Below are 17130 nucleotides of genomic sequence, written 5' to 3'. Positions count from 1 at the left end.
ATTCAAAAAACAATAATAAAATCATTCAACATTCAGTTTGAATCTGTCAGTGACCTATTTTAAATATTTCCTTTCTTTGCAGCTCCTTCTCAGAAACTCCGACCCTTCTTATCAGATGGGAAGTTACCCCAGAAACAAGAGTTCATGGTTTTTGGTACTTGGGAACCACAGATCATCTTGCGTCAGTGGACAAGTGGACCAAAGCGTTGTCAGGATTTTAACTTTTCCACCCAGCTAGACTGCAAGCTGCTGGAGTATCGAAACCTAACACATCTGCAGGTTCTGCAGCCCTGTCTTATACAGGTAAATTACATTACAATCACATAATCTTTAAAGTTTGTATGGCACTGCATTTCTATATTTTTTTTAAATGAATATCACTACTCTTCAATTACGCTAATGAAAAAAGTTGTATCAAATTTATTGGAGTCTATCGATTAGGAGAGCTGATTCTTAGTATATTTTTGTGTGGTGTGTTTCAGGGACAGGCTACAACAACATGTTGTCCAATAAGCACTGTGTGGGATGCGAACATCTTTCTGGAACCATTGTTTACAACAGTCAGTCAGTATGCCATCCATACATTGGACACTGTCCTACAAAGCTGGAAACAGGTACCACAAACAAAAGCACGGTACATATAAAAAGTTGAGGTCTAAACAACTTTAGTAATCAATGTACAATACAGTGGTACCTCTTTTTACGAAAGTAATTGGTTTCAGAACTTGTTTTGTAACTTTAATTATTTGTAAGTAGAGCAATACTTTTCATGTAAATTCTGTATTTTTTTCCACAGTCCTCTAAAATCTACCAACTAAACCCTTTGAAAATTATCAGTGTCGCAATTTTGTATTCAAGATATAAGAAACAAAAAATGAGAAAATGATAAGAAAATTATTTACTAATGTATTAAAATGAATGAAACATGCAAAAATATTTCTTATTCCTTTAAGTGCATGTGTTCGGAGGCAGCTAACGTTTGGCAACGGACAGCATAAAATCACAAACACACATCTAAACAACTTCAAATTATGAATTCAAAACAACTTACCATTAAATAGTACTCCAAAGGAGTGACAGTCTATCCACCTTGTCGTTCAGTACAAAGAGGTCATAACCTGAACATTTTGTATGTAGAAGCATTTGTAAATAGAGGTACCACTGCATATAGTAAAAACATTAACTTTAGAAATCAGAATTAATGAAATACCAAACAGTCTGCATTAAATTGCTTGTTCATTCACTCAGATTGTAGACACTGTTTGCTATATTTGCGGGGATGGACTGCCAACTGCCAAAAAAAAAAAAAACAGTGATAATCTATTGCTGATTGTAGTCACTCTGGAACATTGAAGTCAATTAATTGGAAAGGTTAGATGAAGACAACAAAGCAGTCATAAAGAGAAAGGCACGGTCAATAACTAGCTAAATAGAGAAGTCTAACGCAATGTAAGAAGACAGTGTTTTTTTTGTTTGTCTTTTTTAATGACAAAATATGCCTTTTTGTTTTCATTTATTTAATATTTATTTTGCCACCCAATAGGGCAGTGGTTCTTCCACCAGGGTTCGATTCCCATTTAGTGGCAGTGTGATTGTGAGCATGAGTGGTTGTCTGTCCCTCTGTGTACCCTACGGCTGATTGGCGACCAGTGTAGGGTGTAGTTTGCCTTCCGCCCGAATTCAGTTGGGACAGGCTCAAGCAACCCCTGTAACCCTTTTGAGGATGTGCGGTACAGAAGATGAATGAATAAATATTTATTTCTCTTAATATATATTTATTCTTTTTTTTTTAATTTTGGCACTCCTGTGACTCCGTACGAATGCGGTTTTCTTGTAAAAGTTGATGGGTGCAGCTTGTCGTCATCATCTGGTGTGTCTCAACCACAATTTCACTCAGTTCAATTGAAACTGCAATTTGTACACCCATTGTAGAATAGTAATTTGTTCTATTTAGTATTGCATTACTTGAAAATCAAACTGTTGACTTGATTGAGACTTTTTCTTGCATATGGTATTGGCCAAGGAAATCTCTTGGGAAATCCCAAGATAATATTATCTATGCTCTGATATAGAATATGCAGAAAGACATTTAAGTCACCCTTCTCCTTTCCCAGGTGGAATATCAGCTAAACAAAATGGAGCAGTTCCCAAGAATTGTTTAGATTTTATGCGAGTCTTGTATATATATGTAGTAGACATATAATGTGCAGAAAGGGACCATCATTTAGCTCAGTTGTAAATCATGCCCAAGACAGCTGCAGTGTTTCTGTTGTACTTAAGCACTTTGGTCCTTGTCATCCCTACTTTCTCAACTCTGACCACTGCCTCTAGTAAGCAACATCACAAGGTGTTTGAAGGCATGCCCGGGAAAATATTGCAATGTTTGAGTGATGACACCTGCCAAGACCTCATCTGGCCTGGGTCCTCCACCCACTTCTCTACCACACACACATACATGCTCACTCACTAGGGACAATGTGCCTTTGCATGGCTCTGCTCAACTGTGTTAACTCATTACACGGACCACTGGAGACTTGAAGTTTCCTCATGGTTTTACTTTTGAATAATAATATCTGATGGAGCATTTCATACCAAAAACAGCTGTGGTCTTTACCTTGTAAAGATAAAATATATCAAATCCAAATCCATAAAACTATTACTTAAACAAACCGTGAACCTGATTTATTTTTATTTTTACTTGATAATGAAAGCTTTCCTCCGATCTGTTGTATGATAGATCACATTCAACGATCGGCTATTTTATTGGTGTTAGCTAATAGTTTAATCCACATATGTCAAACCGATTCCGCCGAGGGCCGCAGTGGGTCCTGGTCTTTGTTCCAACCGATCCAGTGCCGACATTTTAACCAATCAATTACCATTTAAATCATTGCTCAAATTCCCTAAATACAATCTGCAAATTACTATTTAGTCATACTTAATGCCCTATTAATTATTAGGCTAAAGAAAAGCTCAAAATTTCCCGGACTTTTATTGTTTTTTGTTGGAGAACTTGCTAAGACTCTGACTCATGTACATACAAACTCTTATACACTCACACGTTGGCTCAGTGAAACTGCTCATGGCCATTGTTGGCTTTTATTGATGCGTAGACCGTGTTGTTTTACCTTTTTTTGTTGCCGGTCTTTTGGTCGCCGGTCTTTTGGTCGCCCGTTGTCGCGGTCGGGGCGACCAAAAGACCGGCAACAAAACCAATGAACCAACAACGAACCAATCGACCGCACACGGGTTTGACACCCCTGGTTTAATCCAATTTCCATTCATTAATATAGCCATAAATACTAGTACTTGTAGGAATGAGCACTGTATTGAAGTAGTGTTTTTGATATCTTAATGTCTTTATTTTGACCTGCCAACCATGACGACTTGGTCATTTCATACACCACAAGGATTTTCAAATATTCACTAGGTCTTAGTTTCTCAAGTTGGTGAGTTTATTTATTGTTTTGATTGGACTAAACAGCAGCAACCTTGGAACTTCGGCACAGCTACTTCAACCATTTTTCTAAAGTGAGAAATATATCATAATTATGAGGTAAATGTGCTGCATGTGGGTATGGTCATTTTGGACAGACGTACACAGAGCTCAGATTCACATAAACATACCTTTTTGAATATTGTGTTCTCTGAAAGACAAAATCTTTAGATAGGAATGTGATTTAATCGTGATTGAAGTGTGGGCGCATGTGCACACAAACAGTTCATGACGTGATACCAATTGAAAACCTTAGCAGGACATGTTAACAGCCTTTTCCTGCCATAATTAAATGTTATTGTCATTATACAAGTACAATAAGATTTAAAGGTTTGCCATAAATAAGGAGTCAGAAGGCTCTACTGTATCCTCTTTTGCAAACACTGTGTAATTCTCAAAGTTCCTGGTTTGAAGACTGAAAGGCAGACATTTGTTATGTGGCCTTATGGGTCAGCCCATTGAAAAGCTTTCTTTACTGCCACACAAGTTATTGCTATTAGTCCATTTATAGACATACCATCCATCCCGAACCAGAAGAGCTGGAACACTTCTAGATGGACATCAATAAACATACATGAAACTGCTGCTTTGTTACACGATTCTGATTTATAAGTATGTCGACATTCGCACCTTGTTAGCCAAAGTGTGATGAGTTGCTGTTTTATTCATTATATCATTATTTTCTGTTGTCAGAAGATTGTATATATACATATATATATATATATATATATATATATATATATATATATATATATATATATAAATATATATATATATATATATATATATATACACAGATGAAAATATATATCATTATATATACAGTAATCCCTCAATTATCACGGTTAATGTAGACCAGACATGGCCGCAATAAATGAAAAACCGCAAAGTAGGGTCACCCTATTAAAAAAATAAAATAAATATTTATAAATATATATTTTTATTGTATTTTTAAAAAAAAATTAACTCAGGGCTGAGTCCTAGTAGCAAGCGGAGGACTGGGGAGCTGCTTCCGCTTGCGAATTTCAGCGTGGATTTTCACATTTTTATGAACTTAAAAAAATTAAAATTGTTTTTTTTTACTTCAGTGCTGAGTTCTAGTAGCATATATATATATATATATATATATATATATATATATATATATATATATAGCCGCTTGCTACTAGAACTCAGCACTGAAGTAAAAAAAAACAATTTTAATTTTTTTTAAGTTCATAAAAATGTGAAAATCCATGCTGAAATTCGCAAGCGGAAGCAGCTCCCCTGTCCTCCACTTGCTACTAGGACTCAGCCCTGAGTTAAAAAAATAAATAAAATAAAATAAAAAGATATATTTATATACATTTATTTTTTAATCGGGTGACCCTACTTCGTGGTTTTTCATTTATCGCGGCCATGTCTGGTCTACATTAACCGCGATAATCGAGGGATTACTGTATATATAATGATATATATATTTTCATCTGTGTTCTTCCATCTATTCAGTGCTTTCTATTGACACTATCCAGCAGCCACAAGTAAAGATGGCGCTTTAGTTTTTGTGTTACTGCTATTTTTAAGAAGGTAATATAATTTTTTAATGAATCAGATCTATATTTTTGGAATTATAAAAGGTACTTGAATTCAGTTGCCCCATAAAAGCCTCACTTCAACCCTCTGACATTTTCATCTGAAGCCCCATTTTCAATTCCCCAACCTCATTTTTGGTGCCTCTCAGCGCCGAAACCTCAGGGAAGTGGCTTTGGTGTAAGAAGCCGCACAAAAGCCTGGCACAATGTATTTCATTTTATGCTTTGTATACAGTATTCTAGTGAGACTCTAGTGAAGTTTTTCTCCTTTGTGTGTTCCTTACACGCATGCCTTGACAGACAGAGACATGCACGCACACACATTCTGTGTTCACACATTTTCTCTCCCTTTGTAAATTGAAACAATATGTTAAAAGATGGTTTTCCAGCTAGTAGCAGAGTTATGGGTGCGAGTCATCTTTCGAAGAACATTGAGATCAGAGGTGCTTCTCGACTGCCACGGTGCGGCTCACAGATGTACTTTTTTTATTTATTAAGATAGGCATTTTGAGATCTATCATCTTCCTTTCAAAGGGTTTCCATTTATTACAAACAAAACAAAAGCCCAATTAAAATTGACCAAAGTAGAGACCGAACATTAAATAAACAGTAAAATGCATCTTTTTCGGGGTAGTATTGTGAATCTTAGAACAGTTGGAATGAAAGCTTTTACATGTAAAATGTATCTTTACTTACGAAAAATCCAAGTTATGAAACCACTTCTGAAACGAATCAATTTCGTAAGTGGAGGTACCACTGTATCTCACGAGATCAACCTAGAGAATATATCACTCGTATTTTTGAGTTCATCAATGGATCTAGAATGTTTTCACCAATAGAACCACTGAAATATTAGTACGTCATTGATATTTAGATCCAGTAGTGCGCGATGTCAATGAAACAATTTTGCAATCAAAGGAATAATGGATATCATCTGCATCACAACCGTTGATCTGTTACTCAGTTGTGTAAATATATTTTGGCAAGACAGAAGGCTTTTTTTTAGATATCCATCATTTGCGAATTGAATGCCGTATCACTGACAGTACATAAATACTTCTCCAGTGGATTAATATTAAATGGTAGAGTGGTCGCCCATTGTTATGTGTCCCTTTCCAATAGAGTGGCTGTCTAGGCATCTTTATTCTCATCTGGATTTCCACTCCTAAATATTTTACAGGCGTCAGTCTGTAATTTAATATTTTATGTGGTCTTATTTTGAGTGGGTACCATTATTTACAATTTGTAGTGCAGACGTTTTATGGGCATCTGTGTATTTATCACTTGCTTGGACTCTGAATACTAAAGTAACAGTATCTGGGTTGATAAGGGAAATCTATACTTCGATTCCTGATGCAGAAGTTGGCATTTCATCCTTTTTTATGTATTTAACAATGAAAAATTGTTATTGGATTGTGAATTGAATCATTTAACATATAGTTTATCCCCATATTTGAACAATTAAAATGGATTGTAAAGTTGTAAATGATTGCATGTACAGGGAGAACGTTGTGCTGTGCCTATCGTGTTGTCTTGTGGATTGGAGCAGTAATACTATACCATCAAAGAGTAGGCTTAGCAAGATGGCTCACGGAAGTTTGTAAATGTGCAGTGTCAGATTTGATAGGGAGTGCAGATAATGTTCCACTGTTTAACTGGATGTGGATATGAAACCAGTGCAGCTGGGCCATTTATAGTTTTCTCACCCTTACCTTCTCTCCCCACTCTCTCAGTGAATCTCATTCCTTCTCTTCTCTCTTTCATTCACGCTCACACTCTGACTTCACTGTCTGACAATTATACTCATTTTTCATCATTAAGTTCTAATGCAGTTGTTTAAACTTTGCCATCCATTTTCAATAGCCTCAACAACCTCACAACCTTAAACGTGCTTGGCAGTCAAACCGTAAGCTTTTATTGGCAGCCTGTTATAACGACCAACTCTTCTGCCATTTGAAAGTCTGTCATTTCTGTGAGTAGCTGGGTACCAGTAAATGGACCTTTCTGAACTACTTGGAAAGAAGGATTGCCTTAGGGCAGACATTCTTTGAGTAGAGCTTAAACACAATTATAAAATGTACATATAGTTTTGGCCATAAGCTCTCTTTGATTCTGTCCAAGGTACACACGTTCATGCAAGAGACATAATGGTTTTATCATTTTCCAAGGATTTAGATCTGATTAGGAACACAGTATCATAAACTATACTCTACAACCAGAGTGCCCTCTGGTTGAATTAATATAGTCATGAGCACATAATAGCACAGCTGTTTGCAGTTACCCAACTTTTTGTTCTATCCTAATAAGAACTCAGCGATAATTATATACGTATAGTCATTGTAGAATTACTGGAACAATAAACAAGATGACAGCCTAAGACTTGTGCACAAGCTGTATACTGACCACATTTATACTTAGCAAAGTGGTTTCATCATAAAATACTACCAAATGTATTCATTCCTTTATTTATTTGAAAAATAAATAAATAAATAAAAAACATGTTTAGTGAATTACCTAATTCAATTGTGGCCTTTTGCTACTTTGGGATATACCGTACCATGCGAGAAAGTCAAGTGTTTCTGAAGCGGAGAAAACAAGATGTACATTTGGCCCTCATGTTCATTCCAGGCAGTATCCTGGTTAGCTGTCAGCCTGTGATTTGTACTCCCCTGTTGAGGTTATCCTGCTCCCACTGATGAATCACCACAATCTCCTCCTGACTCACAGCTGACCTGGAAAGATCTTTTTGTTTTGTTTTAATGTATTTTTTTTTCTTTCATGAAGCTCAAGAACCCATACCCTGCTAACTTGATGTTGTCGTAATTGCATTTGTAACAATATATATGCAGATCTAAAAGCTTCTGTCTTCTGTCACATATGAGCTCCTCAGTTAAACCACCGTTCTGCTTTTTACTTACAGAATGGAAATCCAGAGGCTGAGGAACTAGTTTACAGCCATTATGTCATCTGCAACGATACCCATGAGACTCTGCGCTTTGGCCAGGTTGACACAGATGAGAACGTGCTGCTGGCTAGCCTCCACAGCCACCAGTACAGCTGGAGATCCCACAAATCTCCCCAGGTAACGCAAACACACAATTTGGGAAGTACCTGACATCCCAGATGTTTGAGGTTTTGATATTTTTTCACTCCACATTAATACATGCCCTTACAATACATAAAGGAACCTTTAAAAGTCTTTCCTCATCACTTAGAATTGAACTGATATGGTAATTGACGAAACCTCAATCAATCTTCTTCCATACCGCGCATCCTCGTCAGGGTCAGAAGACCTCTTTTGAATGAAAACCTCCATTGAATGCCTTATTCCCTCGCCCGGACACGGGTCACCTCTGGAGCCAGGCCTGGAGTAGGAGCACGATGGAGAGTGCCTGTTGACCGGGCCGACTCCCATGGCCCCCGGCCGGGCACAGCCCAAAGAGACTACATGGGTTCCCCTTCACATGGGCCCACCACCTGTGAGAGGGTCCAAAAGGTCGGGTGTGACGACAGCTGGGCGGCAGCCAAAAGAGGGATCCTTGGCGGTCCAATCCCCGCCTGCAGAAACTGGCTCCTGGGACGTAGAATCTCACCTCTCTGGTTGAGAAAGAGCCTGAAGTCGTGCGTGAGGTTAAGAAATTCCGTCTCAATGTACTCGGGCTCACCTCCACGCAAGCTTGGGTTCTGGTACCACTCCTCTCGAGGGGGGTTGGACACTCTTCCACTCTGGAGTTGTTTATGCTGAGAGGCACCGAGCAGGTGTGGGCATACTTATTGCCCCGGCTCGGTGCCTGTATGTTGGGGTTTACCCCGGTAGACGAGAGGGTAGCATCCCTCTGTCTTCGGGTGGGAAGATTGGATCTGACTGTTGTTTGTGTCTACGCACTAAACGGCAGTTTAGAGTACCCACACCTTTTGGAGTCCTTGGAAGGGGTGCTGGAGAGTGCTACTTTGGGGGACTCCCTCTCTCTCTCTCTGACCGTGAGACCTAGAGGGGAGTGATTGGAAAGAACGACCCCCCTGATCAGAACCTGAGCGGTGTTCTATTGTTGGATTTCTGCGCTTGTTGTGGATTGACAATAATGAACACCATGTTCAAGCATAAGGACACCCTAGGCCACAGTTCAATGATCGACTCTGTGGTCATGTCATCGGACCTGCGGCCGCATGTCTTGGACACTCGGGTAAAGAGAGGGGTGGAGCTGTCAACCAATCACCACCTGGGGGTGAGTTGGCTCCGATGGTGGGAGTGGATGCCCGTGCGGCACTAGAGACCCAAATGTCTTGTGAGGTTCTGCTAGGAATGCCTGGCAGAGTCCTCTGTCAGAAGGAGTTTTAATACCCACCTGCGGCAGAGCCTCTCTCATGTACGGGAAGAGGTGGGGCACATTGAGTGCAAGTGGACCTTGTTCCGCGCTTCTATTGCTGAGGCGGCAGACTGAAGTTGCAGCCGCAAGGTGGTCTGTGCCTGTCGTGGCGGCAACCCCAGAACCCGCTGATAGGGAAGGGGTGCCGTCAGGCTGAAAAAGGAGCCTTTTTGGCCCACGGGACTCCGGAGGCAGCTGACCGGTTCCGGGTGGCCAAGCGGCATATGGCTCTGGCCGTGTCCGAGGCAAAAACCCTGGCATTGGAGAGGAGTCCGGTGAGGCCATAGAGAACGACTTCAAGGAAATTTTGGTTCACCATCCGACGTCTCAAGAGGGGAAAGCAGTGCACCATCAACACAGTGTATAGTGGGGATCGGGCACGGCTGACCTCGACTCGGGATGTTGTGAATCGATGGGCCAAATACTTTGAAGACCTCCTCAACTCCACCAACCCCTTCCTGTGAGAAAGCAGAGAGAGGGGACGCTAGTGCAGATTCTGTGATCTCTGGGGTTGAAGTCACTGAGGTGGTTAAAAAGCTCCTCGGTGGCAAGGCCCCGGGGGTGGATGAGATCCGCTCGGAGTTTCTAAATGCTCTTGTTGTTGTGGCACTGCCTTGGTTAACACACCTCTGCAACATCACGTGGACATCGGGGACAGTGCCTCTGGATTGGCAGACGGCGGTGCGGGTTGGCCCTTTTTAAAAAGGACCGGAGGGTTTGTTCCAATTAGCGGGGAATCACGGTTTGTGGACTTGGAGAAGGCATTCGACTGTATCCCTGGGGAGTCTTGTGGGGGGTACTCCGGGAGTATGGGGCTCTGGAACCCTTGATATGCGGGGTCCGGTCCCTTTATGACCGGTGTCAGAAGAATCGGAACCCGGAAAAAGGTTACATGCCCTTTCCGGGTCAGGGATCAGGTCCTTCAGGTGGATGAGTCTTGGGGTCTTGTTCACGAGTGAGGGAAGAATGGGGAGGGGGATCGACGGGTGGATCGGTGAAGCGTCTGAAGTGATGCGGACTCTGCACCGGTCTGTCGTGATAAAAAAGGAGCTGAGCCAAAAGGCATGGGTCTCAATTTACCGGCTGATCTACGTTCCCACCCTGATCTATGGTCACAAGCTGTGGGTCGTGACCGAAAGCACAAGATCCCGGATACAAGCGGCTGAAATGAGTTTCCTCCACAGGATGTCCTGACTCTCCCTTAGAGATAAGGGGAGAAGCTCGGTCATCCAGGAGGGGCTCAGAGCAGAGCCGCTGCTCCTCCGGAGCGAGATGAGCCAGATGAGTTGGTTCGGGCATCTAATCAGGATGCCCTCTGAACGCCTCACTCGCGAGGTGTTCCGGGCACGCCCCACCAGGAGGAGGCCACAGGGCTGACCTCGGACATACCGGGGAGATTGTCTCTCGGCTGGCCCGGGAACGCCTTGGGATCCTCCCGGAAGAGTTGGATGAAGTGGCTGGGGAGAGGGAAGTCTAGGCCTCCATGCTGAAGCTGCTGCCCCCGCACCCCCATTCGGATAAAGCGGAAGAAGATGAGAGATGAGACAAACTCTACTTAGCCGGTTAACTCTACACAGGAAGGCCTGAAATGAAATTCAAATTGAGAACTTTTGTGAGACAAAAGTGCTGGCAACCACTTCAACCTGTTACCATTTCCCATTGCATTTATTCTTTTCCATTCCAGGAATGATTATTAATCTAATGACTAATCGTTTTACAGTTAGGTCATCTTTTATATCAATTTGATACGTACTGAAGAGGTTTAGGGTCAGTGAAAATAAGATAAGGCCGTGACTTTATTCTCAAAATAATAGCCAGGCATTTTTTTTTTCTTCACTGACAAGTGTTTACAAAAGATCACAATATTTCATCTATGTCTTTTTATCTAGTACTCGGTAGCTTTTGACAATAGAAACTGAAAAACATGAATGTTTATGTTTCATGCAGAGCGTAATTTTAATGTGTGGTAGACATTGCGTTACTGGCCGTGCCCAGACAACGTTGGTAAAGATGATTGATGATATTTAACCCTTTGTGGTTTGGAGGTTGAGTGGAGTGTGGGCTTGGCTGCTTGGCTCTTCAGAGCATAATCTTGTGGGCTTGTTGAACACATGTACAATACGACAAGTGTGAGAAAGTCAACCCTGAAAAGACGTTGGTGCAATTATTCACATTAAGACCTTAAGTCAGTAAGTCACGTTGTATTAATCATTCACTACAGTTAAGCTGTGTTCTTACATCACTTCCAACACCCACTTGGTAACTTGCAATTTCCCATATTGGCAAACATGGTATCACATCTTGTATCTGAAGTGAGTCAAAATGAACTCTGTATCTTCAAGATGTCTCCAAAGAAACATTTTTAGAATGATAAATAATGTGATTCCGAGATTCTCTTGTCATATGTTGTTTTATGTTTGTGATACAGCATATTAAATGTGTTCTGGAGATGCGCATGATTTGTGAAAGTAGATAAATAAGTAATCTCAACTCTGCCAAAAAAAATCACCTCTTATTGAGCCTGGTGATAAATGTGCGCCTCAGGACACACACTTAATTACTTGTTAGGGTTATACAAATAATCAAACTGATAATAGAAAGGATTGTATTTCTTGAATGTCTGCTTGGTTGTGTTTTTGTTGCTTTTGCAAAACATTTGCCAACAGTTTTAATTGGTTGTGCTATTTTGCCTCCATCACATGCTGATTCAGTGAGTATCTAAAAAATGAAGAGCCATTAATCTCCCCAGACATAGCCTTACTTATCAGTGTAGTTGCGTATGTAGTACAATACAATATTACTTTTTACTCATAGCCTTTTAATAGCCTCTGGTATTTGCACACCTCCTTCCCAATTAAATAGTCATCTACTTTTTTCATCACCACCAGAATGCCAGAAAAAAAAATCATTTTGTGGTTGACAGTAATCCCTCGTATTTTGTGGATAACGACGACCAAACATGGCCGCTATAATCAGAAAAATTGCAAAGTAGGATCACCCCTATTATTTCTACCATACTACATACTAATTTAAGTACTGCACTCACAGTGAAAATAGTTCCGCTCCACTTGATTTAAATCCTAGTCCAAGTCCTGTATGCAAAAGTGTAGATGTTAAATTAGGTTTAAAAGTACCGTATTTCACACCTTATAAAACGAACCGCCCTAAAGGGCGCAGTCTCAGTTGCGAGTATATTTTCAGTTTTTTTGTCAATAGGCCGCTTCGTTTTAAAGGACGTGCTGCTGTGGTTGTGCTAGCATGACACACAGCATAGCACTTAGATGCATGCTAGTGTATGTTTTAAAAAGGGCAACAGGAGCAAAACTGAGTTTGATTTTGCCTATTGGTGAACCTATCAGACGTAATGTATATTTGCGAAAATATAAGTCAAAGTATTCAAACATCTACAAATCTGTCAAAGAACTTCTGTATCCGACAAAAAGAGTTGGCCAACAATTCTTGGTTCCATAACATTGTCAGGGTCACCGTGTTCGTCGTGGGGTTTCGTAATACTGATTCCAGCTTTGAGGAAAGCTCAAACTAGTGCTCGCCGGCACTTTCGCCCAGGCATCTACAATCCATTCCAAATCGTCACGTAACTCGTGCGACGCTGACTGCCTGTCTTTATATGGAACCTCTATGTTGGCGGCCATTCGACATTCATCACTCGCAAGCTGTTCCTCCTCGCTGTTAAATTGTGTTCGATCCATGGCTTCGGTCCATTTCCAAGCGTTCACACCCGCATTCTGTTGTCATTCACGTCAGGCCTTTCCTCTGTATAGGTCTAAAGCGTGTGCGGTCGATTGGTCGCCGGTCTTTTGGTCGCCGGTCTTTTGGTCGCCCCGACCGCGACAACAGGTGACCAAAAGACCGACGACCAAAAGACCGACGACCAAAAGGCCGGTGACAAAACAAGGTAAAACATCACGGTCTACGCATCAATAAAAGCCAACAATGGCCATGAGCAGTTTCACTGATCCGACGTGTGAGTGTATAAGAGTTTGTATGTACATGCGTTGTCCCTTTAAGAAGCTATGTCAGTCAGGGTCTTAACAAGTTCTCCAACAATAAACAATAAAAGTCCGGGAAATTTTGAGCTTTTCTTTAGCCTATTAATTACTAGGGCATTAAGTATGACTAAATAGTAATACGCAGTTTGTATTTAGGGAATTTGAGCAACGATTTAAATGGTAATTATCACTTACCTTCCAGGCGACCAAAAGACCGGCGACCAAAAGATCGGCGACCAAAAGATCGGCGACCAAAAGATCGGCGACCAAAAGACCGGCGACCAATCGACCGCGTACCGGTCTAAAGAGCTGTTTCTTTGAGTATTGAGTGTTTTTGAGGGTTACAAGCCCTACGAGGACACGGAAGTCAAATGCCTTGCCACTCGCCTGGGATGTTTTGAATGGTTTTACCATAATGCATGGAATTCGCGGGTAGACTATTTTTAGGGTGAATATCCGCTGGGTTGATCGCAATATGTAGCGTGTCGGCAAGAAATAAAACCAGTCACTGAAGCAGTCAGGGCCATGCAAAAATTGGAATTTAGTGCACAAACAAGGCGCACCGACCAATTGGGCACATCGACCATTTTAGAGAAAATATTAGACTCAAATTTGCCTTATAAGTGTGAAAATACGTTTTTTATTTGTTTTTTTGTAAAATGAACTCGAGATCTGCCTGGCAAAAACAGAAATAATGATGATTACTGTCATGGCCAAAAGTTTTGAGAATGACACAAATATTACATTTTCACAAAGTCTGTAAGTTCAGTGTTTTTAGGTGTTTGCCAGATGTTTTTATGGTATGATTAAATACAATTAGAAGCATTTCATAGGTATCAAATGCTTAAATTGAGAATTACATGCAATAGGTCAACATTTGCAGTGTTGACCCTTCTTTTTCAAAACCTCTGCAATTCTCCTTGGCATGCTGTCGATCAACTTCTGAACTATACAGTGCCAAATTGGTGATGAAGAATGCCTTTTCCAGCATAATGGAGCCATAAAGCAAAGGTCATAACAAAATGGCTTAGTGAACAAAACATTAAGATTTTGGGCCCTCGGCCAGGAAACTCTTCAGATCTTAATCCCATTGGGAACTTGTGGTCAATAAGAAACCCTTAAATTCTCCAAGCATTGATTATGCAGGATGGACCACCATCAGTCAAGATTTGGTTCAGAAGTTAATCGACACCATGCCAGGGAGAATTGTAGAGGTCTTGAAAAAGAAGGGTCAACGTTGCAAATATTGACCTATTACATGGAATTCTCAATAAAAGCTGTTTATACTTGTGAAATGCTTCTATTTGTATCTCATCATACCATAGAAACATTTGGCAAACACTTAAAAACCCTAAAGGAACAGACTTTGTGAAAATCTAACATTTGTGTCATTCTCAAAACGTTTGGCCATGACTGTACTCTACAGTATGTGATGAATCCTACCCAGATTTAAGATAAACATCTGGTATTTGCACATCTCCCTCCCAATTAAATATTCATCCACTTTTTTTTCATCACCTCCAGAATGTAATAAAAAACATCTTTTTTTTGGTTTACAGTAATTTCGCAGATAATGACGACAAGACACGGCCACGATAATCAAAAAACTGCAAAGTAGGATCAGCCCTATTATTTCTACCGTCATACATGTTTTTGCGCCTATAAGAAAATGGAAGTACACAAGTTCAATTATCAAGGAGTGTATTTATTGAATGTTACAGTTATAGGCAAATGAAGAGACTAATATATTAATACCTATATATAATCTATATATATAAAAATGTAAATACTTTAGATACTGTACTCAGTGAAAATAGTTCCTCTGCTTGATTTAAATCCTCTGTATGGAAAAATTTAATAGTTAAATGAGGTTTAAAAGTATTTGTTTTGTAAAAGGAACTCTCGAGCCAGCTGGCAAAAAGAGAAATAATCATGATCACTCTACAGTATGCGATGAATCCTACCCAGATTTAAGATTAACATCTGTACAATTTGCATAAAATAGGGGTGCCATGCTTGTATGGTGTGCTTCATCATTTTTCATGGGTTTTTATAATATAACTTACTGGAATTTATTTGGATGTGGCTTGAAAAAAGAGCCACAGTTGCTGATGCATTAAAGCTGTTTATTAAACGGTTTTACAACAGTACAAAAGACAGTGGCTAAGCACTCATCATCCACAGAAGCTGCTGTCATCACAGTAGTGACGTACTCACTGGCATCACAAAGCACCTAGCCAGTCTCAGCTCATTAAAGCACATGCATGTACAAATAAACTGCAATATCACGTGTCAGTTTTTCCATTTTGTGCTCTCCATATGTGTTCAAAGTTTCTGTATTAATATACTTTACAAAATTTGGGTAAATGGCCCCCTTCAAGAACCGGTGTAAACACCCACCTACCAATGAGTATGCCTAAACGTGCTCGGCACCTCTCACTGTGGGTAACTTTGAAATGCAATAAAGTCCATCCCCAGTCAAGAGGACTCCTACGAGTCTTAGCTACTGTATGTGTGCAGGTGATTCCGAGTCCAAAGAAGTGACATGTTTATAGCCAGCCCCTCCCACATTTGGTAAGCCCAGGGGGGCCCCCATCATGCCCCCTATTTTAACCTGGCCAAGCTGGCCCATGAGCCTCTAGACCAGTGGTTCCCAAACTGGGGGGCGCGCCCCCCTAGGGAGGCGTAAAGAGAATTCAAGGGGGGCGTGAAGTCATCTGCTAAAAAAAATGTTTAAATATATTATAAGAATAATAAAATCAAAGAACAAATATCTGCCATTAAATACATGCAAAATATGATTATAGCAGTCACTCCAACTGTCCAACCGTTGGAGTGACTGCTATAACCAAAATAACCAAATAAAATAACCAAAATAAATACAATAAAATAAAATAAGTTCACATGAGCAAAAGAGGGAGGGGGGGGGGGCTGCCGGTGTACTGGAAGCAAGAAGGGGGCGTCAGGTAAGATAGTTTGGGAACCACTGCTCTAGACACTCACTATCGAACCCTACCTGCAGGTCTGGCTCTAAAGGGGGTATCTTGAAACCATTATGACGTGCCTTTCTCCTCTATCGATGTGCTTTAGTTCTGACCAATACATTACACTAATGAATAGATACCTTTTTTCTACAGCACAATGTTTAAACTAAACAATAAATAACATCTGAAACCATAGCAAATAGCAATGGAGCTGTGGCATTTACTTCACCTTGTCCAAACAGATGTAAAGAGTCAAAAGTCAAATGAATGCAACAACATTTTTAAGGAGGAGGGTGTAAACTTTAAACATCTAAAGAAAAAGTGTGTAATGTATGTGAATCCGAGTTGTCAAACCAGACAACGCTTCGTATGTTGTTGACATACCTCTGGATATCTGTCACTTCTCTCCCAGGGAACGCTCCAGCAGAGTGTTTTCTTAGTGAAATGCGAACCTTGCCTTGGGTCACACTCCTCTCAGTGTTCCAGTGTTTTCATTTCTTACCCCCTCTTTTTTTTCTGCCAATCATAACCATAACTTGCATTAAAACGGATAAATGAGGCAGTCACGCTCTTGAGGTCAGCTGCTACATGACCTTGAATTTAATTCTTAAGCACAATGACACAACTTGATCAAAGGTGCCCTACTGTCTGGAGATTGTCAGTGAAGTGTAATGTAGTTTTTCTAGTCATACCTGTGGATGC

The 17130-nt window shown here is 40.5% G+C and overlaps 1 protein-coding gene across 4 annotated transcripts in view; it reads left to right on the top strand.

Annotated features, from left to right (window-relative positions):
- vps13b (vacuolar protein sorting 13 homolog B) overlaps positions 1–17130 on the top strand; it is a 341198-nt gene that overhangs the window by 285731 nt on the left and 38337 nt on the right. For all 4 annotated transcript variants that reach the window (XM_077598167.1, XM_077598171.1, XM_077598169.1 and 1 more), the window contains exons 44-46: positions 83–303; positions 483–614; positions 7988–8149. In XM_077598167.1, the coding sequence (XP_077454293.1) occupies positions 83–303; positions 483–614; positions 7988–8149 (515 nt within the window). The remainder of the gene's footprint in view (positions 1–82; positions 304–482; positions 615–7987; positions 8150–17130) is intronic.

Source organism: Stigmatopora argus, chromosome 4 (genome assembly GCF_051989625.1).
Source record: "Stigmatopora argus isolate UIUO_Sarg chromosome 4, RoL_Sarg_1.0, whole genome shotgun sequence".
NCBI lineage: Eukaryota > Metazoa > Chordata > Actinopteri > Syngnathiformes > Syngnathidae > Stigmatopora > Stigmatopora argus.
This window is presented reverse-complemented; position numbering and strand designations above follow the sequence as displayed.